Source organism: Grammomys surdaster, unplaced genomic scaffold, assembly GCF_004785775.1.
Source record: "Grammomys surdaster isolate TR1022 unplaced genomic scaffold, NIH_TR_1.0 188, whole genome shotgun sequence".
NCBI classification, from domain to species: Eukaryota; Metazoa; Chordata; class Mammalia; order Rodentia; family Muridae; genus Grammomys; species Grammomys surdaster.
The window spans coordinates 6,854,653-6,881,682 of NW_021604633.1; the positions used below are offsets into that span (position 1 = coordinate 6,854,653).

The window sequence follows — 27,030 nt, forward strand, 5'->3', positions numbered from 1 at the left end:
GAAGGAAGGAAGGAAGGAAGGAAGGAAGGAAGGAAGGAAGGAAGGAAGGAAGGAAGGAAGGCAGGCAAGCACATGCACAGTTCATATATGAAAGAAAACAGACCCAGGGTTAGGAAAGGGAACCCAGAGTGCTCTAATTACCAGCTGGCCACAATTCCACCCAGAGGATCAACTGTTAATCAATCAGGTAGGGAGATGATCTGTGCTCCTCACAAAACTGAGCAGCTAGGGACACCAAGTGCCACAGAAACTCCACCTGACTCTACAAAGGTGAACACCCCGCCCGTGTGCTAAGGATGGTCTGAGGCAACTCTATTTACCACAGTGTTCTCTAGTTAAGTAAAACATTCTGAGGTTTCTGAAACTAGATTGTCAATACAAATAAGTACATATCCTTTCTGATTAATACATATTTTCTATGAGTTAAAGGCCAGCCTGTCTACACAGCAAGTGTCAAGCCAGCCAGAGCTACATAGTAAAACATTGTCTCAAAAAGCAAAGCAAGCAAACAAACAAAAACAAAACAAAAACCACTCTGAAACATTTTAAAAGACAAATATCATACTATACAATTTCTGTGAGGACTCATGAACTGCTCACTCTACTGAAGAAAGGATGCTAAAACAGCAGGGGAAAAGGCTTCCTCCTTACATTACGCCTTCTGGAATACCTGAGTTCTTTTATAGTTAATAATAAGAATATTATGAAAACGTGGCAATACCGAGTGGGCTACACCACCACTTAGATTCTTGGATACCATGTCTAACTCCAATTCTCACTGTGATTGGCATCTACCATATGGCAATATTACTTTCTACCTACCAAATGTAAGTTAGCAAATCAAGGCACATTAGTGGCTGTGACTTACAGATCCACGTTTTCTATAAACTATGGCTCCTTGCATGACCTAGTACGGCTTTATGGCATATATTCACAAGACATTTATATCATACAGTAGTAAGGTTGAAAAGAAACAGCTAGCAGATTAACCTGTTGGTTGTCACAGCAACTGCTAAGACTTTACACAGTAGGTGTTTTTAAACTTCAGTAGTAAAGCCAGATAAAACTTACCTGTCAATGACATAAAAGTTGTCACCGTCATCGCCTTGATCGATTACATGTTCCCCTTCTTTGACCAATTTTTCAAACATGGCATCTAATACTTGAGACATCTGCTCCTATTTTTTAAATAGATAAAATAACTTTATGTGTATCTAGAGCATAGTTCTTCAAGTAATCGTGTAATTTTTATATTCTTGTGAAAGATTTCAAAGAAATGGGCACATCATTACCATTGAGTTTTATCAGAAAAATACCATTTAGTCTCCCTCACCACATACAAATGAGGTTATTTATTCTCATATTCAACGTCTGAAGGAAAGTAATGATAATTGGTCTACTTTAGAACCCTTGAAAGTATCACCACTTCACATGGAAAAGAACTACCAAACCATCACACATCTTGAGGAAAAATTTTAAAAACTAAACTAACTAGGGTGTTAAAGAACTGTTTCAAATTTCTGTAAGATATCTGTTCTTAAAACCTCCTCTACGGCTAGAACTAGTGCGGAGGTTCCCTAAATACCTGGTGAAATTACCTCCTAACTTCGATTTTACAGTTTGTGTCAGTGCCCCAAACAGAACAGAACAAAATACAGACTGAGGGTGGAGTGTGGGTGTGGGGGGAAGCTAAACAAACAAACAAACAAACAAACAACAAAAGGATTGTAGCAAAATCTGTCACTGTCCTTTCTGTCATTACATTTCTCTTCAAAAGCCAACATCTACATCTCTAGGGAAGCTCTTTACAAATAGTTAAAGCTGCATTTAACAGTGCTGGAGGGGTCAATGAGGGCAACAGGGAAACCATTCAGACTAAAGTGCTGTGATCCATCAGGGTGGGGCCAAAAGACAAAGATGAAAAAAGGGAAGGGATAAAAAACAAAGGGAAAGAAGAAGAAAAGCACATGCACAGTTCATAGATGATTAGCAAAGGGAGCCTAGACAGTTCTAACTACCAGCTGACCACAATGATACCCAGAGAATTAAAAGTTTAAAGGGGCAGGTGGATCGGGTACCATCTTCCCATAGACTCCCTCTGACCCAGACAATGCTGAGCAGCCCAGACTTGACTTAATTTCCCAGACAAGGATCAGAGAGAAATCAAATAAGCTGGAGAGAGAGAGAGAGAGAGAGAGAGAGAGAGAGAGAGAGGGAGGGAGGGAGGGAGGGAGGGAGGGAGGGAGGGAGGGAGGGAGCGCGTGCGCGCGCGGGGGTGGGATGGGGGGTGGGGGGGGATATAGACACACCAAACTCCAATGCCCTTCACTGCCGGGAAGAGGCTCCCAGGTTTACCAGCGAGCTCACAGGATGCCCGACCTCCTCAGGGCTCTCAATCCGCTTTCCCTGTTGGCAGCCTCTACACAACCCCATGCCACACATGCCCCAGGAACAGAGCTGAGCTTTTAGACAGTGATGATATCCACCCAGAAACGGCTTGGGATGGCATTATATACACAGGCATATAAAAAGGATCCTTATAATAAAAGACAAAAAACTTAAAACATGCCTGCTATTGTTTTCCTTTAAAGTCAACTTCTTGGGCAGTCTTAGGTCCACAGGTGCACTGAGACAACCATAGTACTCCACACTCCTCCAGCCCCCTCCACTACCAACATCCCCCAGCACTGTGGTAGTAGGTTTGTTACAACCCATAAGCACTCAGTGACTAGCGGACCCACAGTGTGCATTTACCTTAAGGTTTGTTCTTGGCATTACAGATTCTATAGGTATGACAAACATCAAATGACACATAGCCACCGACTGGATTATTCTAAGTATATAAAATAAGAAAGAGTAAAACCCAAACCATGAAGTCACAAGGAAAGGAACAAGGTCTAGAGGAAACAGAGACAATGAAGAAGTATGGAACAAAAGATCCAGAACTGGAATACACAAGGTTTTAGGCTGAAAGCGAACATTTGGGAACCTGTTAAACCAACAAATCCGGGCTCTCAAGTGGCTACCAAACACCTGTGTCTAGAGATCCAAAATACTTCTGAGGAGTGTGTGTCTTAAAATAATTTTGGAAAGAAGATGCCCAACGTCTCTCAAAATAAAGAGAAACGCAAATTAAGATTGAAATAGGATACCACTCCTCTCACTTAGCAACGTTCACTTGTGTAGAACAGCATGCTGTACTAGAGGCACCAAGAGGAAGAGACATTCTCACTGACTTCTATGGAAAAATACAGATGGAATAAGCATCGTGGCGACATTTAGTAAGATGTCAAATGTGGGACCTCCACTCTGTCCACCGTGAGGTGACAGATGCTGTGCCACTTCTCACAGCATCGTCCTGACAAAAGATTGGGAACAAAACTGATGTGCTGGGTAAATACACCCACCATGTTCCTGTACACTCAGCACATGTGGGGATTCTCCTGCATCCACCCTCCAAGGGAGTCAATGACTGGCAAGACTCTCAGAAAGGGAACAACTGAAGCATGAGAACCTGCTTAGAGGAATAGTTGGAGGGAAAAACAACCCACATATGGATATATCAGCCATCTTCTGTCTCACTGGTCAGGCCCCAAGGCCAGCATGAGGACCACAGGTAAAGGCCTGCCTAAGCATAAGATCGATCCTGGAGCTGTCCTGCTAAAACTGCTCTGTAGCCCTGACGGTGCTGAAATGCACACTCCCCATGCACGGAAGTGTTCTACAAACTGTGCTGAGTTCGGGGCTTCACGAAGAGGGACTTCAGACTACAAAACAGTCGATTCCAACTCCATCCTCAAAGTATGTTTTAGCCACTACATTTTTATATTAGCTTTTTGAAGTCAGAGTACAAACTAACGGTTTCATCACTGGACTTTGCTACAATGTCATTGTGTGCTGCCTCTGTTCTCCTTCCCTGCTGATGTTCCCTCTGCTCCTTGCCCCAACTGGCTGCTTCCTTCCCTTCTCCCAGTCATCCCCTGTGCTTTCACACACTCATGTTCTTTTATCCACCCCCCTCTCCTTTAAGGTCATGTTCCCTCTGATTCCCCTTCCTAACCCCCTCTTCCACACATGGAAACTGGAAGGGTATGGGCTGGCTTATATCCCCAAACATAATGATCTCCTGTTTTATACCTTCTCCTGCAAATGTCAGACCTACTCCTTTACAACAGCTACTAAATGATAAAACTAGTGGAAATCAGCATGGTTGAACTAGTGCACTGAGACCTTATTATTTTTCAGAGGAGTTGTAGGTTCATAGAAAACAGTGAGGGATACAGAGATTTCCCATAAGCTACTTGCCCACATAATTGGACAAGCCTCCCCCAAGGAGCTCCATTTGTTGCCTTGAACCTACAGATAGACCATGTCCACCCAGACAAGTTTCAAGCGACAGGACATGGCTACAGTTTCTCTGCGTCAGTAAGATTCTGAACCAAGGGGTCATCTTTTTTGTCCATCACTTCCTGGTTACCCCTGAGCCCGTTTTACTGATCCCATCCCTTTCTATTACAGTCTCTGACAGGTTCAGGTAAGGCTAGCCTCTTCAGACTGGCTTCTTGATTTACTAATATGTGTTTCCGCCATGTCTTTTCATAGCTCCACGGAGCATTTCCTGTCACTAATATTCCGCTGTCTGAATGTATCAGTTTATCCATTCATCCACGGAAGACTGTCTGGGTGGCTTCCAACACTGGGCAATTATATGTAAAGGTGCTATGAACGATTGTATCCTGGTTTTTGTGTGAACATTAGATTTTTGACTCCTGTGGGTAAATAAAGAGAAGCAGAAGAGTTGGAGTGTGGGGAAGTAAGTGGGGTAGGGGACCGACAAACCACTTCCACAGAACCTCTCTGAGTCCCCACAGCAATGAGCCACAGTTTCTGTTGCTCTACACCTTCGCCACCATTTGGTGGGATCAGGGTTCTAGACTTTAGTCACGTTGATGGGTGTTCAATTATCTCACTGCTTTGATTTTGATGTGCTTCTCCCCGGTGACACAGGTTACTGAGCATTGACCCTCCCTATGATGTACCAAAAAAATTTTATTACCCTAAAAGGAAACCTTGTGTCTATTAAGCAGTCATTTGCTGCTTTCCCGGTCCCCCAACTCCTTAGAAACCATGAATCTGTTTATTCTCTATGTAGATACAGATTTTCTCAATATTTCAATATAAAATAATGATAAAATGTGTTTTCTTATATCTAGCTTATTCCACTTAGCATATCTTCAAAGTTTATCCCCACTGTAGCATAATCAATAATATGCATTTCCCAGCCTGAATAACATTCCAGTGGTGTGACACGCCATTTTACCTATTGACCTTTCTCACCAGTTTTGATCTAATTTTCAATCAGGTTGTTCCTGTTACATTTTTTAATTTTAAAAAAATTATTGGTATATTTGTTTAGCTGCTCTTTATCAGGTGTATCTCTTTAAAAAATTTATTTTTAATTTCATGTGCATGGCTGTTTTGCCTGCATCTATGCTGGATCCCCTGAAACTGGAGTTACAGACAATTGTGAGCTGCCATGTGGGTGCTGGGAATTGAACCCAGGTCCTCTGGGAGAGCAGCCAGGGCTTTTAACTGTTGAGCCATCTCTCCAGACCCCGGGTGCATCTTTTACAAATATTTTCTCTGTGCTTATGGCTTGTTTCTTCATTCTGATGATAGTAACTTCTAAAGTCCAGAAACTTTTATTGGTTTTTGTTTTTCCTTTTTGAAGCAGGGTCTCATAGCCACACATGCCCTCTACCTCACACCCCTCCTGCCTTAGCTTCTTAAGTACTGGAATTATAGGACTGTAGCACACTTGGCCTTAGACATGTTTAATTATAGTGAAGTCTAGCTTATCGATTACCCTATCTAAACAGTCATCAGAGTCTAGATCATCTAGGTATTTATAAATTTTAGGAGTTTTAAACATTTTACATTGAGGTCTCTGATCCGTTGGGGTTCAATTTATGAGGGGTATAAAACCTGTCTGGATTCTTTGAGGTGCAGCATCCACTTGCTCCAGAACCACTTGTTACCTCTGCTCCTTTGTCCTGTTGATTCCTGTGGAGCTATTCTTGGAGCTATTCGTGGAGCTATTCAGCTCTGCTACTCAACTTATGCATTTCTTGCCAGTATTGGAATCATACCTTATATGAAGTGTTGATAGTCATATCAATTCACTGACTAGTTTTCAACTCTGTGTAGGCTTTTCTGGGACTTTGCCTCTCCAGATTTATCTATTTTAGATGTAAATCTTAGAATCAGTTTACTGAGCCAGCAAGATGTCCCAATGGATAGAGGGCACATAGGCCTGATGACCTAAGTTCCACCCCCAGATCCTACTCTGATAATGGTCATTTATATAGTTTCTACCTCCTTCCAGCTCCTGTGGACAATGCTGATAGGAATACTTGTATATGAGTACTTGTCTCAACCAGTATTTGATCTCAATCCTTCTGATGTCTATGAGAGGAATTTCCGAACTGGACAGGACCTCTACACTTAACCTTGAACAGCTGAAACACTTACTTTCCACTAGCAATGTGCGAGAGTTCTAAGGCCCCATGTCCTCAACAGTTGTTGTTGGTATTGTTGGGTTTTTTTTTTGTTGTTGTTTTTTACTTAATTATAGGCATCCTAGTGGAGATGAAGTAGAATTTCATTTGGTCTTGATTTGCATTTTCCTAATGACTAACCAACGCTAGGAATTTTTCTATCTGCTTGCTTGGCATTTGTCTTCTCTGGGGAAAGCTATTCTAGTACTTTGCTCATTTTAAAATCGTATATTTTGACATCTTGCATTATTTAAATATTTTGAACACTAGACCTTTATAAAGTATATGGTCATCAAATATTTTCTTTCATTCTATAGCTTGTCTTTTCACTTTTCATTAAGAGGATAGCCTGGACAGAAGAACACACTCCAGGAGAAGGCCACATGGCCAAGGATATTTTGAGCAGCACAAACTGGTCTTGGAAGGGTTATTTGTTCTGACACACAGTTGGGTGGCTTAGGGTACGGAGAGTGGATCTGGGAAGGGTGAGTGTGATTGAAACACCTACTGTAGGAAACTTGAAACTTGCAAAGAACTAATAAAAAACGGAAAAAGTAGAGGCTCTATAGACATATATCTCTATGGTATTTAATGCATTAAGTGAGAAGAGAACAGAGCAAAGCACTGCCTAAATATTGCTGACACTAAAATGTTAAATAGAATATATTTGTATATGCATTCCATAGTCCTGGGAAATAAGCATAATACAAAAGGCCTTGTCTACTGAGAAATGGAGGTGCTGGAAGACAGAGTTGTAGGGACATTCCTTTTCATTAACTTTTGTTCATTGAGGATTTTGGTAAATTTATGTGTAGTAATTAAAATTTCTTAATTAAAAAAAGCTCTATACAGAAAACAAAATTTTGAATCTCCCAATGGACTATGAGAAGCACCAAGGAATAGCGATGCCTGGTTGTGAGGGTTTTTGCTCCTTCCTGGTTGTGGGTGAGCTCTGGCTCCTCCCCATGGGCAGCAGCCAGGGCTGAGGATGGAGCCAGGATGGAATAAAGCAGAGATTTCCTGACATGGTGCTAATGAGCCCCACGGGGAGCTTTTACCCGAATGAGTTCATCAACCTCAGGCAACATATGGTCACCTATCAAAATTCTGAAGGTTAATTAAATGGCTTACAAATACTGTATTGTACTTGTTACTTATGATTCTTTGAGGGCAGGTAGTGAAAAAATATCAGCTTTATTGATTAGTTCTGACTATAAATGTCAGATGGAGAAAAATGAAATAAATTGCTACAGCAAAATGTTTGGTTATGTTAGAATTAGCTCCATTTTATGCATGCATATACACGTATACATACATATACATATACATATATATGAAACATGGCTTTTTAATTATGAGGCTAAAGCACTCATACCAGAATGTGAAAAATTCCTAATAGAGAATTTTGGTTTTTAAATCTTTCCTATGTGACAGGTGTCTGCTCTAGTCACTCAAAATCTAATTTCCCCTGTAATTACCCACAGAGTACGGAGAACTTAGGAAATCTTTAATACATAGAGGCTTACAGTGCTACTGACAGCCACCATTGGAAACCCACATCAAGTTCTCTCACAGAATGCAGACGGAGCTCAGTAAAGGCTCTGAGTCACTGAGGCAGCAACAATTCACTGCACTGATGGAAGAGCCTACCGTATAGCACAGAAAAACTGTTCCAGTTAGCCTCAAATTAGAAATATTTCAGGAGGAAAATGGCCCACTGAGTTGAGCATTAAAATATTCATGAAAAGAGTATCTTCAAAGACACTAATAATTAGAAAATCTGTGCCTCAATATATAAATATACAGTACTCCAAAGGGGAAATGTGCTGAGGTCTGAGAAGTGTGAATTTTCCAAACTAAACAATGACTCCAGGAAATAAATTCAGATGAGACAGTAGCTCCAAAGACAGCATTACTCTGCGCTAATTGGTAATTACTGTTTCCCCTTCATCTGTGGAGCTGTCCTCACTCTGGAACAGTCTTGCCATCACAGTCACTGCAGCTGGACATTGGCAGTCATCCTAGATGTTCCTCCAGGCCCCAGGAAGGCCAACTGTTGAGTTCCAAGGTCTGGAAACTGTAGCAGGATGGTTTCCTACTGCTGCTACATTTTACAGTAAAGCTCAGTAATTTGGGAGGAGTGAAGGAGAAGGAAGAGGAAGAGCTAGGAGGAGCAAGAGAGATGTAGCAGCCATGGAGAATCACACATTGGTCCAGAACGGTCCTGGGTAACGATTTATATCTTAAGGTTAGATATTGGAAAACAACTCTTAATTGTGGATAAATTGTTATTTGAGCATTCCCAAATATATGAAACAACTGGACAACATTAAGCTCTAAGAGCCTCATTTCTACTGGGTGCAGGGGACATGGCGGGTATTATCTGGGCTCAGTCAAGCTTTGTAGAGACTGCGTGGGAGACTGGCAGAGCCATCTCCCACGCTGGCATCTCGTGGGTGCCAGGGTCGGTGCTTTTGGCCAGCCTGAGCCACGGTCTTGCAGGTCTAGTTTTGGTGCACGTGTCCTGAGCTAAGCAGAGCCGAAGTTTAGATAGATAGTTGGCCGAGCAGTGGTGGTTTTAAAGTATTAACCACAACAAGTAGCACCCAATGTGGAAACCCTGAATATGGAGCAGCCATCCTGCACACACCTTAGTTCTGACCCATTTCTCCCCTAGATCATGGTATGGTTTCCTTCATGGGCTCCACTCTTGCGTTCTAGCCCACGTCTCTCTCCTCATTTCCCCTTTAACTGCCAACAGGAATAAATAAGGCTGATAAATCCCCTGCTCTGAGCACTTCAGGTGTACCCACTATGTTAAAAAAGAACATAAGGGATGGGGAGGAACGCTATCCTCTGCACATGATGTGGCTGTCACGCACATGAATTCACAGCAGCTGTGGTTACCTGCGCAGGCGCAGCCCTTAGCAGACAAGCTACTGGGATTGATGGCTACTGGAACAGCCACTTTCCTTTGTAGGCTTTGGCCACCAGAAGGCTCCCCCATGTGCTGTTGGATGACCCCATGCCCCTGAGCATATAGGCAGTACTAACTTGACTCAGTGGGTAGAAAGAAGAAAAACAGAAAAGGAAGACTGTCAAAAACCATGGTGGATGGCTCCTGATCAAAGATCTCTGAGGTTATCCTCTGGTGTGCCCTCATACCCATGTACATGCTTACACCCACATTTGTACAATTGCACACAGACAGACAGTGATACACAAAGAAAGATTAAATGGAAAAATTAACAATTTAAACTTAATAAAGGTTAGAGTAGACAATATCCCAGGAATGCTTTTGTTGGGTATGCCAAGAACTGCCCACTTTCCAAAACTAGGTTCCTTAGAGTTACCCCATGCCACCATCCATGACTCAGTACCAATGGCCCACTAACAGTCATCACTAACGACATGACTCCTCCCCTCACATGTGCCCCTGACTCAGAGGCAGCCATTCTGTGCTCCCTTGTGCACAATAAATCTCTTACATGAGGTATGTTGCCTGGTATCAATTTTGTGGTATGCCTTGTCCCTGCCTCATTGCCAGGACATCCTTTTCAAGTTTAACTAGCGACTGTTTCATTCAGTCATTAGAAAAGCAGGCATGTGAGACGGAACATGGCTGACTGCATTCATGGTCACACCATGCCCTCATCTTGCTACTCAAAGTATGTGGGCCAGAAACCTCAGCATCACCTGGACACTCGTGAGGAGTGCAGGCTCTTGGGCTCCACTCAGACACTGCTGGATCGGGATCTCCAAATTTACTAACAGCTCTCGATGGTCCACAGTTGTATTAAAACGTGGGAGGAGCTGAAATTCTCCAATGTAAAATCCTAGTGAAAAAGTAGAGGATCCTTAACAATAAGCCCACCCCTAAATATAAATGGCTCAGTGATGCACGGAGCCAACATGGAGTTAGTGGACTGAGTAGACAAACTCAGTCTGAATGGATGACAGCAACTGGAGATGGAACTCCAGTCAAGGGGCACTGGAACTTTTTTTTTTAGCTACACGTGTCTGTTCCTATTAACTTTCAAGTGGGTCGGATCCTTTGTATTTTTTAACAGCTTTATGCATGCATATGAAGAGTCTGGGCCGTTTCATCCCCATCACCCTCTCTTACTCCCTTTCCCTCTGAGCATCTTCCCAACAAGACCTCCTCTTACTTTCTTTTCCTTTTTTTTTTTTTAAGTGACCCACTGAGTTAAATTCAGGTTCTTTGCATAAGTGTGGGGCGGCTAAACGTCTGGAAAAAAAATAGCATCTTTCTCGAAAAGGAATCAAAGATCATGGTATAAGTTTTAATGAAACTTGATTTAGATAACCTGTCTGTCTGTCTGCCTATCTATCTCGTGTGTGTGTGTGTGTGTGTGTGTGTGTGTGTGTAGATGCCAGAGGTTAACCTTACAAGTCTTCCTCTACCACACTGTACCTTTTGAGGAAGGGTCTCTGACAGAATACGGAACTAGAGAGGCTTGTCAGCAAGCCTTTGGGATCTACCTGTCTCCCACACACCACCCTCTTCCCTCCAGTGCTGGGGTTACAGGTACATGCTGCCACATCTGGTGTTTTCATGAGCACTAGGGATCTGAACCCGGGTCCTCATGCTTGCATAGAGGCTATTTTATTCATGGGCCATCTATCCCCAGTCCTAGACAGTGTTTAAATATCATCACTTTATTAAAATTACCTAATCTATCCAAAATATTACTACTAAGTGTGCATACCTAAATAAAGAAGAAACGGGAATTCAGAATGTTCTAGCTTCAGACCATCCTTTCTTTTTAAGACACTGATACATACAGAAGGCACTGGGGACATATGCTACTTAAAGAGAGAAATAAACCAGAAAAAGATGTGTATTCTACCCTCAAGAAATGAATACATGAAGCAGCATAAAGATTTTTGTTTAGTCAATCAGAAATGTCAAAGATGATAATCTTAACTCAGGGATGACATGTCATTTTTTACTGTTTGCTCTAAAGTCCAAATATAAATCCTTTTCTTTAGAATATGATAAAAGGTTATACAAGAAGCCAATGGAGATCTTATGAACATTTCAGGGTATAAACACGACCTTATATAGAATGGTATGATGTAGTACCTTAATATTTCAAAAAAAAAATGTCTGGGGGTTGGAGGAGCAACCTCCTCTTAAGAACAGTAAGGCTTGATGCTCTCAGACATCTATCTGAAAACTAGGAAATGTGAAAACTTAGGATTGAAGTAAACTTCAAAAGTTGGTTCTTCCTGTTTGGAACAAAGCAGTTCTTCTCTCAATTACTAGACAGCAAATGCACTGTCTGTGATGACAAAGCAGAACACTCAAGAGTGTGAGGTGAAGTCTGAAGTCACTCCCATACCAAGTGGTACTCTAGAAACATCCTCTGTGGAGACCAGAGATGTCAAAATTCTTTCAAAGAATCAAACATTCCCTTGCCTTAAGCCAAGTAAAACACTCCATTTAAAATATGCAACAATGGAGGGCCCTGCTGGGCATAGGTGGGAGAAGAGATCCTTGGTCTCATGAAGGCTGGACGCCCCAGGGGGTGGAAATTTGAGGGTGGGGAGGTGGGAGTGGGGGGGGGGTAGGTAGGGGTACATCCGCAGAGAAGCAGGAGGAAGGGTGAGGGGATAGGGGGCTCCTGGGTGGGTGGGGGATGGGGTAAGGGGATAACATATGAAATGTAAATAAAATATCCAATAAAAAAAAGATAAAAAAATAAGAACAAGGTTGAGCTTAATTACATTCAAATAGAATTCCTATTACTGGCTGTTGGGAGCAGCAGAGAGGACCCTTCCAAGAGCCTAGAGCTACACAGAGAGTGCAGGGGTCTAGCCTCTCCCTCCCTGCACCATGTCAGGGCTAGGCAAGGGTCTAGCCTCTCCTTCCCTGTCCTATCCCAGGGCTAGGTTTGAGGTGCATGGCATTCTCTTCCCTTAGAGCCTCAACATGTCATATCCACAGATTCAAGCCAGCAAGCACATGTAAACAGCTTCCACCATGATCACAGAGTGATCTTAGCTCGGAGGGCAGGAGACTCAGGTCCTTGTCCAGTTCTTAACCCCCTTCTATTATTATGATTGTCTTACTGGATCCAGGTTCTTAAACAGCAGGATGTCTTTGCAAGCCTCTTGCAATCTGTTTCGTTGATCATCGGTTTTGGGATGTATTATCTGAAAAGACAGCAAAATCAAGAAAGCAAACACAGCAGTCAATACCAGGTAAAATCCAACAAAACCAAAAAGGAAGGCTGGAAAGAAGAATGGTTAGCACTCCGGTCCACTCCCAGGTGGCAAGCACTCATCAACACTGTGCTCAGAGGCTTTTGGAAAGACAGCCTTCCCCCAGATCAGCAGGCACATCATGAAAAGATGCATCCTAGCCTTTACAGTATGTACATAGGACAGAGTTGTTAAACAGTCACACTGGAGAGTTAGACACTGTCTTCATTCCCTTGTTACTTAAAGCTCTTCCGGAGACAGCTCTTTCCATTAAAACTTGATAATGTCGGCAGAAGCAAATAAATTCTTAAATACATACTTCATTCAAGATTAAAGAAAATTTTAGGAAAATTACAGATAAATTCCCTGGCAGCAGATAAGGAGTCCAGAGAAGGGACTCAGCAACCATGCACTGCCCACAGGGAAATGTGGTCAAGGGAAATGATTCCAAGAAATACCGATGCGATCATTTAAGGATAAAGTCAGGAGAGGTGGGTGTTCTAAACTCTCTTTGAACACTTACTCCAGGACAATGAAGCAGCCAGGGGTCCCTCTGTGAGACTCAATGGACTGACAAGTTGGGTTCTTTTTTCACGACATAGGGATGCTTGAGACTGAATCCAAAGCCTGGCCCATGTTAGGCAGACGCTCCACCAGTGAGCCATATCCTTAACCTCAAAAGGTCTTTTATTGTGAACAATGTTAGTCTGAGAATATAAAATGAGGTAAAAGATACTCCAAAAAGCAGGCGTGGAATGGATTCCTGGGAACCCAACACACTACTTCTCCTATTCCAGTTTTGATTCAAAGAATAACTGTAGGATCTCATGAGAAATAACCTCACTGCTCTCATCAAAATAGCCAGAATCAGACAGCAATGAGCCCGTGCCCACACAGACACCAACACTCACAGGAACATTTAACTTAGCAGAAGAGATAGCTAAAGAAACAAACAAACACAACAACAACAAAAAAAAAACAATGGACCCTAAACCTAAAAGAGCTGATATTACAGTACACGGAGAGGATTCTGGTGGGCACCATGCCTGCACCTGTGATTTACAGGTGACACAAAAGACTACTAGCTAGTGACTAAATCCCTCCAGGTTTTCAATAGGGTGCTGTATTCATGCTGCTGCTCTGAAGACTGTGGGGGCCTTAGCAGGTAAGATCTGGCTCACAGACACACATGGCTATGTGCAGGCCCTTCTCATAGCTGCTTGTTTTTCCAGACCATCATCCTCTTCCTGGATGCTACCTGGTGACATTTTTGCCACCAAGGCCTAAGCCACTGTCACAGCCACTCCTCCGCCACCTGAAGGACTAAAGCTCCCCAGAAACTGGATCCCAAACAAACTTTACTCCCTTACATTGTCTGCCAGACATTTTTTTCCTTGTGACATGGTTAGTCACTATATAAGGGGAAGCTACATGAAACCTTTGTTCACTATCTGACCCACACTCACCTGAACCTAGACTCTAAGGTGAGAGGTGAGCACAATGCTTCCAGCCTGTGCTACACAGAAACCTTCAAAACTTAGATCACAGTCATGGAAATTCACAAATTTCTACTTGAAATACGAGACATGAAGCTCAGTGCTACTTCTCCTTCTGAAGGCAACAGCAAGGGTGTGCCTACAGGGCAGCCACAGGGGGAACTGGAGATGCTAGCCCACAGTCTGCTCTCCACTCTGTACTGCTACACCTCTGGTGTCAACCCAAGTCTTTCCCCTTCCTCCCCACCCTTTCACTTCCCATGAGGTCTGAACAGGAAAGCCTCAACTTTCCCCTGGCTCTTCTGCTCTAACCAGTTAACCTGTCTAAACTGTTCCACAGGCTACTGTCTACTGCTGCTGTCCCTCCTCCCTCTCCTCACAGCTCCTTCCTAAGGCACTTCTCCTATGACATTTTGTATTCCGGGAGCAGTCAGAAGGCAGGTGCACCCCTGGATGCTTTTTTTTTTCCTCAGAAAATGCTGGCCTGCTTCTACAGATACTTTTTCTACTAGGCTTGACAGTATTCTACATTAAGAGGTTTGTCTCTGGAATGCTTCAGCAATCTACCCAGAGTATGAGCTTTTACCAGCCTATAGGTGTTTTGATTTTTATTAAAATTTCTCATTTCAGGATACAAATACTGCTAAACAGGTATTTATGTGGCATTTGGTATATACTAGGCAGTATTTTAAGAGCCCCATAAATATAAATTCATTTCAAACTAGTTACATATCCCAGAAAACAGGTGGCAATTTAGAGGCGAGAAAATAAACTCACCCAGTTGACTTCATCTCACAGTCTGTAAACTGAAGAGCTTAGATTCATGCTGGACAGGCAGGTTATCAATGAACACTCAGACCTCAGAACAGTAAACCACACCCTCAAGCACATCTGTACTGAACGGTCTCTGAGCTAAGAGTGGCTCTACCTTTGAAATCAATCTCTCTGTGTGTCTCTGTCTCTCTTTGTCTCTCTGCCTTTGTCTCTGTGTCTTATCAGTCTCTCTGTCTCTGTCTCTGTCTCTGTCTCTCTCTCTCTCTCTCTCACACACACACACACACACACACTTTCTAACACATGGAAATTAGATGAAATTCAAGTTCAACAGACATGCTTTCATTTGCACACTGCCTGTGCTGATTTTGAGCCACAGCAGCAGGGCTGAGTAGCTTGAAGACAGCTTCCGACTCGCAAATATTAAATATTCATGTTGAGGAGTAGTGAATTTTCAATCAAAAAAAAATTCCCCCACGAAAGCATTTGCCAACTCCTGCTCTGAACCTCTACTGCCTTTCAAGGAAAATAATCAGAAAGGCAACTAATATGGCTTCCTTAGCTATGTTCTCCATATTCTGTTACAGAGAGAACCCTGTGCACAGTCCACTTCATTCTCTGGTAAGACATAAAGGAGACCTCTCAAACATCCACTGAGAGCACTCCATTCTCCAGCTGCAAACCTCAGTGGACCCTACACTGTGCTGAGGTATACTTCCATTTTCTGTTTCTGCCCTTGTTTGAGCCCTGAGCTGGCCACATCTGCCTCCATCATAACTTCATACCCCGTTCCTGGGCTGCCCAGGCCCAGATGCAACAGTGAGCCCAGGCATGACTCTTGTCTGGCCTCATGTCTTACCTCAAGGAGACTCCAGTCACTGTAGACTTTTAATCCCTATACAATGTCTGGCTGTACACTTCTTATTTTGTAATTACTCATTAATTTGCTTGTTTGCATCTGCCACTAGCCTTTAATAAAGAGTACAGGGGCTGCTTCACCTGGCACACCTAATGCCTGGCCAGTTATACAGGGGCCTGTCCGAGAGATCTTTGTAGGCTAGAATGAGGAAATGTACCACTCTTCCTTCCAATGTCACATGCTAGACATATGCAACCCTTAAATTCTCCTTTATTATTGGTATTCCAACTAAAACCTCAATGAGTTTTTTTTCCAAAATAAGTGGTATGTAGATTTTCTTTAAATTCATATGAAGATAAATACCCATTTTTATTAGTTTATACATTTCATGATTATAAAAAGTCCAGAAAATAATATAAAATGTTACTCTATCAAAATATAGTATATATTTTTCTCACAGATATTTTTCAATGCCCATCTATCTAGTGCTAACTAATTTTGACATCTGTAATAATCATTCCTAGGAACTATGGCATAGTTTACCTTATAGTTTTAAGGCCAAAGGCAAGATATAATCTTTAGAATGATATCTAGAAGAAAGCATTCTCAACCTAATCAAAATCTTTAAGGACTTTACTATAATCATTAATATGTAATTAATGCATTACATAGAAACTTAAGGACAAGGCTTAAAGTGAGTCCCCACACCATACACACCCCACTGTCTCAGGACTTCTACTGCTGCAGTAAGACACTCTGACCAAAAGCAACTTGGGGAGGAAAAGGTTATTTTTATCTTATAGCTTGTAGAGCTTCATCCAGAGAATGCCTGAAAGAAACTCAAACAGAGCAGGAACCTGGATCCAGGGCCTAATGCAGAGGCCATGGAGGAGTGCTGCTTGCTGGCTTGCTGCCCCTGGTTTGTTCTGGCTGCTTTTTTAATAGAAACCAGGACCACCAGCCCAGGGATGGCACTGCTTACAGTGATCTGGACCATCTCATATTAATCATCAATCAAGAAAATTTACCACAGGCTTGCCCACAGACCAATCTAATCTAGTAAGGGCATTTTCTCACTTCCAAAACTGACTCTGGCTTATATCCAATTGACCTAAAACCAGCTGGCACACCCATCTTCCATAGAAAATGCCTGTTCTTGTTTATACAAGTGGTCTTTTGAGTCTTGATTTTCTGGCCCTGCCCTAACTGGTCAACATGGGGTTTATTAGAAGCTCTGAGGAAACCAGGATCTTGAACTTCAAGACAGCAATAAGGACAGAATGTTGGGTGAGTGCCCTTAACACCACTCAAAGTCTACACCTTTGCTGCTGAAGAACAGTGCAGTAGAACCTTTTAATACAGTTCCTCATGTTGTGGGGACCCCAACTATAAAGTTATTTTCAATGCTACTTCATAACTGTAATTGTTATAGTTGTGAATCATAATGTAAATATCTGATGTGCAGGATATCTGATATGGAATCCCCAAAGGGGTCATGACCTATAGGTTGGGAACTGCTACTTTAAAGGCAGGTGGCCCTGTCTATGGTGTGGCTTCTGAACTCTTTCTGGAATTGGTAATATGTCCAAACATGTATCCTATAAGCTCACACTGGTATTTTCCATGTTTAACTCCATTTGATTGTCTGCTAAGTGAATATTAACTACAATGGGAATAAACTAGCTAAGCCACTTTACTTAACTAATTCAGACTCAATGGCGGCTAAAACTTCTCTCAAGGTCTCAGTTTTAAGTCAGTGAGATACTAAATGTTGCTTTCAAACTATTTCCCTTAGTCTTAGATTTTTAAAACTCGTTTAAACTTGATTATTCAATTTTACCATATATAGTTAACCACAAGCATAAGGTATGTGTGTAGCCCTCAACTGTCATCCATTACTGTTTCCCACAGAGACATGGATGGGGTGCGTGATAAGCAAGGTAGTTTTTAGATCACACAGTGTGCTGACAGCATGCTCCAGATTAGCAAGAAGAGTTGGATTGCTGCTGAGAGTGTGTATCTGCTTCAGGAACCTAATAGTCTTACAGTCTGGGCCCACTGTCTTCTTTTCTGTATTCTTCAGAGCTATACATACAGGGTTGTTAAAACACCGTTTAAGGCGGAAGATGCATTGAAAACTTTTCCAAAATATGTATAAAGAAAAGAAGGAAGGAAAAGACGGAGGCAAGAAGGGGGAAAGGAGAAAGAGAAGGAGGGAGGGAGGGAGGGAGGGAGGAAAGGAGGGAAGAAAGGAGGGAGGAAAGGAGAGAGGAAAGGCGGGGGGAGGTAGATTGGTTATTACTTAGCTTCATGTTCGAGCACATTAATCTTCTATTTAGTTTACTTTTTACCAGATTACTAATGGGAGAAGTAAGTTAAAGATACCACTTACGAGCTGCATCAAACTACACAAGGCCTTACAGAGTCATCAGGGCCTCCAAGAACCAGTCTGCACTAAGTGTGGTGAGCGCTGTGTTGGCAGCTTCCTTGTGATGCTACGAGGCCTGTCTCTTTCAGGGGAGCCTTCTGTTACTGAATGACAGGAGCAGAAGGTCTTCACTAGGATCTTTCTATACAAGGAGCACTTGTTACAAATAACTATGGCTATAAGAAAATTAGCTCCAAACATTTTCCCTCCTCAGGATGTCTGTGGTGGAAGGATTGAAGCCGCACCTTCAGTGAGCACTTCTGTTCCTGTTTCATCTCATCCAAAAGCGACTCTGGGGTTATAAAAATAAGTCTACAGAATCTGAAGTAGAAGCCGACGATTAAATCACGATGAGGAAAAGAGATAACTCCTTTGATTGTCTGTGCTGAGAGCCTGTTCATTACTGCCTTACGTACTGTGAGGGCACCCATTTAACATCCCCTAGTTCAGTAAACTACATACCCTTGACTCTGCATCATCCTCCTCTTCATCAGGATTATAAGCTTCTGCACAGACTGCAAATGTAAAAGGGGAACATTTTAAACATTCGTTCATCAGACACATGCAATAAACATCTTCAAAAATTAATCATCAGTGTGCTTCAGACAGGGCCCAGAGGCCCCTGAGCTGGTACCGACTTGAAAACCTCCTTCCTGAGGACAAGCTTCCGTGATACCAGAAGGCACCACGCAGGCTTCCAAAGGAGGGAAGCAACCAGCAGTCCTACCAAAATATGATACCTATGAACCATAACGCCCACCAGCATGGCGCTGTAGACCTGAGGATGCAGTAGTCAGAGGCACAACTTGGCAGTAAGTCACAGCTGTCTAATTGGGCTTAAGGTCTGTCAACAAGAGGGAAATCACAGCTGGTACTGGAAACCTAGCCAATGGGCTACTGAAGACATCAATATGGAAGGAGAATCTGGAACCACCATTTTACTAAGCCAGCATAATCCCTAACTACATCTAAATATATGTCCTTATACCTACAGATAAGTTCAGTCCTCATTCCTCGTCAAGTGGACATCTCTTTGCAACAGAGACCATTACAGAAAACCACAACCAATCAAAATGCAGAGTTGTGGAGCCTAGTCAGGTTGGATACACCTACCAAACACTCCCACACCAAAGGCTCAGGGAACACTGTGGAAGAAGGGGTGGGAAGACTGTGAAGGCGAGAGGACCAGGGAGTTTGCTGGGGGACTGTGATGATGTCAGACGGGTGTAGCAATGTCAGATGCTATACCCACAGTATTTCCAACATGATGGCCTAAGCATGAACTGAACAAGGATGACACCCATAAACATGCTAACGTACATGAGGGGGAGATTGGGAGGCCTCAACTCCACAAATAACTACAGGCAACTAAGGAATGCTGAGAATGGGAGAAATAGTCTTTCCCGGGAGAATCACACTAAATGTTTACCCACTACCAAGTGGTGAGCCCTGAAGACATATAATCACTAGTAACAGTACAGTAACAGACTGAGCAGGAGATACATATATATGTATGTGTGTGCGTTGTGTGTGTGTATACATATATATATATATGAGAATATGCATGTATGTGCATACACTTATGTTAATAACAATGAAAAAGGAGTCTATGAATTTGAAAGAGAGCAAAGAGAAGACTGTTTGGAGGGAGAAAACGGAAGTGAAAAATGGTATAACTATATATAAAATCTCAACCAAAAAAAGAAATTTAAAATTAATGATCTATAGAATACTGTGATGGTTGTAAAAAGCCACTAATTACAAGGCAAGAAATCTATCCCCTAAAATTGTTTATATATCATAATTTGAAATTTTCATACTATAAAGCCATACTTAAAGACCCTGGCCATTGCTTTTTGCTTATTCCTATTCAAAGCTTAACCCTTTTAATCTTTATTTCCAAGGCAAAAAAATATGCATAACCTAAAATTATATCTAAGAAAACATGAACAACAAAAACATCTGTTTGCCATCAAACGATCAATTTTATCATATAGCTATGAGAAACTCATGAATTATTCATAATCTACTTTCTCAGTACCAAATGTTGCTAATATACTGAGAATATTTTCTCTTGATCTTTGTTGGAGTTGAATTTATACTGAATTTATAGTGTACATGCAGCCTGAAAACCTGTTTCCTTTTCCCTTAACACTAAGGATGTCTGTGTCACCAGAAACACTAAATATTGTTCTCAAGGACCACAAATTATGTTACCTCATTATAATTAACTCCATTCCTAATACTGGGCATTTAACTAGCTTCTTATTACAATATTTTTGTAATAATTTCTTCACCGTAAATATATGTAGACATTTTACATTATTTCAAATTTATTCTGGGAGTCTAAAAGGCATGGCAGATCTTAAGGCATATTTACTGTGTATTTTTCTACAAAAGGCTGTACCCATCCATTGTTCTACAAAGAATATAAAAAGGCTTGCTGGCTACAAGAAAGAGCTGGGTGACAATTTAAAAAGAAGGATTTATATGTTTAAAAATTATTAAATATAAACAACTTACAAATAGTTTGGCTACATATATCTCCTTTGTAGTCATCTATGGGGAATATATTATCCTTTTAGAAGAAAGCCCCCCCCCCCAAGATCTCTCTATGTAGCTTTCACATCCTAGTACTTACTATGTAGACCAGGCTGACCTCAATCATAAGAGATCCGCCTGCCTCTGCCTCCCAAGTGCTTGGATTAAAGGCGTGTACCACCAAACCTGGACAAAGTCAGCTTTTAAACATTATTTAATGGTTAGACTGCTCAAAATAATTTAAATTTTTGCTTGTTTATGCTTAATAGAGTGATGTGTGTTGAAGAGGAAAGTATCCCAAAATATGACTTAACCCCAACATTAAACATCATAGGAATACCCACTTCACGAGCTTGGACACCATTTTCTCATTTGTGAATCTAAAGATTTGATACTTCTCTTTCATTTTTTAAGAGGTAGGTGTTTTCATTTTTATCTGAGAGCCCATACATAGGGTTTATCTTGGCTAAGATACAGGAATTGAAAGAGCAAAACTAATGATGTCAATAATGGTGACGATCATAATGACAGGCTCACGAATGGTCCCAAGGGTCTCAGGATGGCATCACGAATGGCATCTGTCTTCCTCGGTGCCTTTGTCATCGTTACTATAAAACCCACCATTATCTTCCTGCAGACCCTGCTCTAGGCAGCCACATCTGTCCTTCACAGAAGATATCTGTTAATGCCTGGAGACAATCTGATCATCCAAGAGTAGGGGGCTAGGGAAGGCCACAGACATATAGTAGACTTGGGTCAGGGATGCTGTTTAAAGGCCTATTATATACAGTAACCCCCTCCACACACACACACATAACCAAAACAACAACAACAACAACAACAACAACAACAACAAAAACCAACCCCAAACAGCATTACCTGGCTTCAAAGATTGATAGTACTGAGGCTCAAAAGCCCTGACCTATATATATATATTTTTACAATAGTTATTAATGTAACCATTTCACAGGTGAAAGACCAGGGCATAAAAATAAAAAGGTCAGGTCACACATCCTAGTAAATGACAGGATCCATATTTGATCCTAGGACTGTCTATCTTGACTCCAGGACCCTTGTGGTCAACCACTATTGTATACCTAAGGACTTTGGCAAATGTTTAAGCACAATGCCCAGACTTCAGCTTGTGTCTCAGAAACCCAGCGGAAACAGGGTTTCTAGAGAGCAGGCTCATATGTAAAGACCTCCAATGATACATAAAGGCAGAATGCCGATTTAGTAAGTAACCTCCTGGATGAAGTCTGAAGTCAGCGTGACCAGTCAGTTTTCTCCCTGCAGGAAAACCACAGATGCAGCCAAACCATAATTAAGAAGTTACTTGGTGATCAGGAAACAGGAAGTTAAGATAGCGTGTGTGAGTGCATCATATAGCTGTATCATATAGATTACACACTTTAACTGGATGGGCTACAACTTTCCACAGGGGATGAAAATCTCTTCTAGGGGAGGCTCTGGCATTTTCCATCTCCATGAACGTCAGCCAGATAGTGAGTGGGATGGCTCTATGTACAATGCCAAAAGGAAAGCAGGGGCCTTTTATCAAAATTCTTAGACTTCACAGAGGATGACAAAGGAGAAAATTAATCCAAACAGAGGGTGTTTGTGGGCATGCAGGTGGTGAAGGTGACAAGCTCACATGACCAACATATTCAACAGGAAATGAAGCAGCTAACTTATTTGGTTCTCCAGTGACTCGAGATCTATGTCCCCTGCCTCATTAGTGTCATCTTAAACGTCATTTCACAGAAAGCATTTTCTGATTCTCTGGTTTCCAAACTGCTAGCCACTATCCCCTAACTAAAACAACTTGAAATTTAAAAAAAATAATAATCTGTTATTCTGCAAGCAGCTTATCAATTGTGTCCCTGTCATCAATCACTTAATAGCCCTCTAATGTGAGTATCTTACCAACAATGTGTGTTTGTGCTGGGACATCAGTTTCACTGGTGTTCTTGTCAGCATTTTAAGGACTGATTCTTGGCACTGCTGCAGTTGTTTCACTGACTAGAACTGAACTCCTATACCCAAATGACACTTGTACCTCTGAAAGGTTGCTACAGTGGGTCTGGCAGTCCCCAGAGCCATCCTGCAGTTCCCTTTCACTAGAACTCACCTTGTTTTTTCCCAAGCCAGCCCTTCTCTCCAGCTACAAGTTACAAGTCAGATCAAGAGGCATGGGTTGTGGATATGGGACAGTGGTACAGGCTTACATGGTACCCATGAAGCCCTGAGTTTAATCTCTACCACAACAAACTCCCCCCAAACTCACCCCACAAATTGGGGTGGGGGGGTAGATCTTAACCTTTCACCCACACAGAGCTAATTTAGGTGCACTCATTTCAGAAAGGACCTTCTGTGCTCCTCCAAGAGTGTGGGAGAACTCACTGTCATAACTTAACATACTATGTTCTTTCAAACATGGTGTAATGTGTTTGTCTCGCCGCCCTATAGGGAATGACCTTGGTATTCATATTCCCTGGAAGGGACAGGGCACACTGCCTGGCTTGAAGTACATGGGAAAGACTTACTAACCAATCTTCCATGGTCCCTGAGAACGGGACACTGTTTCTAATAGCTTACAGTAGTATACCAGTGTTACAGGCTCTCAGACACATTCTAAGTAGATTAATGATAAGCTGTTCTGGGTTATTTGTTCAAGAAATGGGGACACAAAGAATAAGTAAAAGGGAGGTGTCTATATCATATTCATTAAAAAGCACAGAGATCAAGGAACTTGGTAAATATTTGTATAAAACAAATGAATCCTGGACTGTCTGGATGGCCTGTAAGACCGTCTCCATGTAACCTGTGCTGCCTCCTACGCTACCAGAAATACAATTGCCTTGTATCTTCTAGACAATCCGAAACTTACCCTGAAACTGTATCCTTTACTTTTTGGCAACTAAGCAGTAGAGAAAGACAGCCTTAAGATATATTTAAATCTCACTGTTATACTGCACATATGTGTTTGGATAGTATCCTGGTTGTTGAGAATGGTCTAGGAATTGAAGCATATTCCCACACTGCAGACAGAGTATGCGCACTGGTGTAGCCAGACAACTGTCACAGATTGCAGAACAGACAGAAAGAGAAGATCTGCATCGACTCTGCATCCTGTCGAACTTGGCCTTCAGTCTTCTCATACACCCTATTTATAGTGTGGCAGACAAAGGGTTATGCCAACTCCGCAGTTTGTTGTTTTTTTTTTTTTTTTTAAAGGAAGATCCCTCTTCACTTTGCTGGTTATATTTGAGATTCAATAGTCAGATAACCTGACACGAGACAAGAATCTAGCTCACACTGGCATCTTGGTTGTCAAAGAATAAAGAACTCCGTGAGGCACTGGGTGCTCAACGCTGATGCTGCATTATACACAATGTGCCCTTCATAAATATTCATTGTAAGAATGACTATGGCCTCTACACAAAGACTTTGAGGTTCAGAGACCTTTTAATCTAGAAAAATAATTGTCCTCTATACAATGCACAAAAGTTAATTTTTTTGTGTTCTCAATGCACTCAGATTTTTGCATACATATTTAAACAATAATTAGCTTAAAATAAAGTGCACATAAAAAGCACAGGTGTATTAGACAATAGAAATCTCACTCAAGATTGCTAAACTTAGCTTACTGGAGTGGAAATGCCCTCCTATCTGAGAAAAACTTTACCTTTTATAATCAAAAGAAAAAAAGCACAGAATATACAGCAAATGCATAAGATACACAGTGTACCTACAGTAAAATCTCAGAGACAAGGAGGGTGATAAAGAGACTGAGAACAACAGTATGGAATGCACTTGCTCTAGCTAAGGAAGGGAAACAGCAAGAGGATGTCACAGTCTCCTGCAATGCTCATCTATGGCGGCAGTCCGGGATATATCTGTGCTCGGCCATCTGTAACTGTGTGCCCTAGGTAGTGTTTCTACTGCTGTGATAAGACACTATGACCAAATCAACTTAGGAAAGAAAGTGCTTATTTACTATAGCTTGTAGTACATCATCTGGGATTTCAGGGCAGGAGCTCAAGGCATAAAGCTGGAGTCAGGAACTGATGAAGAGGCCATGGAGGAGGAGCACGCTTACGGACTTGCTCCCCATGGTTTACTCAGCCTGCTTTCTTATAGAATCCAGGACCATCTGTCGCTGGGCCCTTCCACAGCAATCATCAATCAGGAAAATGCCCTACAAGGCTAATCTTCTCTTGATTAAGATTCCTTATCTGATGCACTAGATACTCCATAGACCTAGAAGAAAACCAAATACTACTTTTCTGCTAAAGGAACACAGCCATAAATTGATCCCTAAGGGCATCCTGCTATACTCACAGATTACTCTGTTTCTCAGCCATCATCATAAGAGAAGCTTCCTCCTGTAGGAGGTGGAAACAAATACCCACAACTGGACAGGGTGCAGAGACTCAGAGACCTTGAAAAAAAAGTTTTCCAGAAGAAAAGAAGAGAAGGAAAGACTGACAGAGCCAGCAAGGATGAAAAATGTCAAGAAAACAAAGCCTTCCAGACACAAGTGCTGACACATACTCACAGAGACTGTGGCAGCATGCACAGGTCTAAGCTAGAAGGGGTCCCACAGCTGAGAGGGGAAGCAGACACAGGCCCCCATCTCTAACCCTGAAACTATCCTGTTGATAATCACTCACGAATGAAAACTTAGTTTTCTCCAAGGGAGTCTCAATAGACACACAAATCACTCTTAAGGGTCTTATGCCCAGCAATAAGCAGCCAACACAAATCTAACTCAATGGCACTTTTGCTTTGTCTGAGCTTTTCTTTTTTCTGTATTAAACTTTACAGCTCTTTTGTTTATCTATTATGGTTTCTGGCTTTGTGCTTTTATAGGGCTTCTGTGTGCAAGCCTGTGTATCTAGTCCTCCATGATGTTTCTTGTGCTTTTTCTTTGGGGATTCCCACCACTCTACCCCAGTTCATTTGATTTGTTCAAGTCTGTTTTTTTTTCTGTTTGTTCATTCAGTTGTTCATTTTCTAATGAGACAAAGAAAGGGTGTGGATTTGGGTGGGTGGGGAGATGGGAAGAATCTGAGAAGAGTTAGGGAGGGAAATGTATTGTATGAAAAACTCTATTTTCAATAAAAATTAAAATTATAAAAAATAATAATGTTATAAACAAAATTTAAGTAGCTTATGTCCTCTGACCATTATATCATGGGCTACTTCAGATTGAAAACAAAATAAAACAGGATCCTTATCCTTGGACATACAGAACCTGTATGTCAGGGGAGACTAGCCAGCATATATGACTGAGTATCCTCAATTCTCAGTGACATTCCTGCCTCACATCTTCCTCACAAGGGTACCTCCCTCAACATAGTTGGCACTTTGCTTTGAATAGTCATTACTGAGGTTAAAGTCTGACGGGTATCCCCACAGCTTGGAATGCCAACAGACCCTAAGGCAGTGTGGCACACTGCTCAGTGGCTTTGGAGGCTTAACCTGAAAACCTCTTCTGCCAAGATGTGTGTTTAGCAGGGATGTGTGAGGCATTTTATTGCCTAAGAGGCATGAGTATTCCTGACGTCAAGGAGACAGAAAGTACAGTATTTCTAGGGCCTTTGAAGGTGAGAAAACTAGAATATTGTGTGACTAAGTCATGCTGACCACAAGGAAACCAGATGAGAGCAAACCCAGGATGCCTCCCCATCTCTTCCTTTCCACTTTCCATTTTTTTCTCTCTTTCACTCCCTCTCACAGGCTTATGGAGTGAGTGGAAGAAAGACCAACTTTACAGTTCGCTTTAAAATGGGAAGTCACAAAGGAGGATATCACTGTGGTGTGCCTGCAGCACACCACGAACACAAGGCCTCAGTTCAGTCCTGTAGTGGAAAAAAAGGAAGAAAGATAAAAAGGAAAAAAGATAAAAGAAAAAAACAAAAGGAGTAAGTTCTTGACCTAAAAATCTACAGAATTCTCTAAAGAATTACGACTTATAAACTTTGAAACAGAATAGTTATATTTAAATAATTTGATCCAAGTTATTACATTTCCTTACATTTCTCTCAAACTTTAAATAGAATAACCATTTGTTTTTAATATTTTACTATTTCCTGAACCAAAATATTGAAAATTCCCAGATATGGTGGTGCATGCCTATAA

General features: G+C 41.7%; 1 protein-coding gene across 1 annotated transcript in view; it reads right to left on the minus strand.

Annotated features, from left to right (window-relative positions):
• Prkar2b (protein kinase cAMP-dependent type II regulatory subunit beta) overlaps positions 1-27,030 on the minus strand; it is a 94,198-nt gene that overhangs the window by 14,700 nt on the left and 52,468 nt on the right. The window contains exons 4-6 of the mRNA XM_028768808.1: positions 18,805-18,857; positions 12,654-12,737; positions 1,072-1,178 (exon numbers count right to left, since the gene is read on the minus strand). Coding sequence (XP_028624641.1) covers positions 1,072-1,178; positions 12,654-12,737; positions 18,805-18,857 — 244 coding nt within the window. The remainder of the gene's footprint in view (positions 1-1,071; positions 1,179-12,653; positions 12,738-18,804; positions 18,858-27,030) is intronic.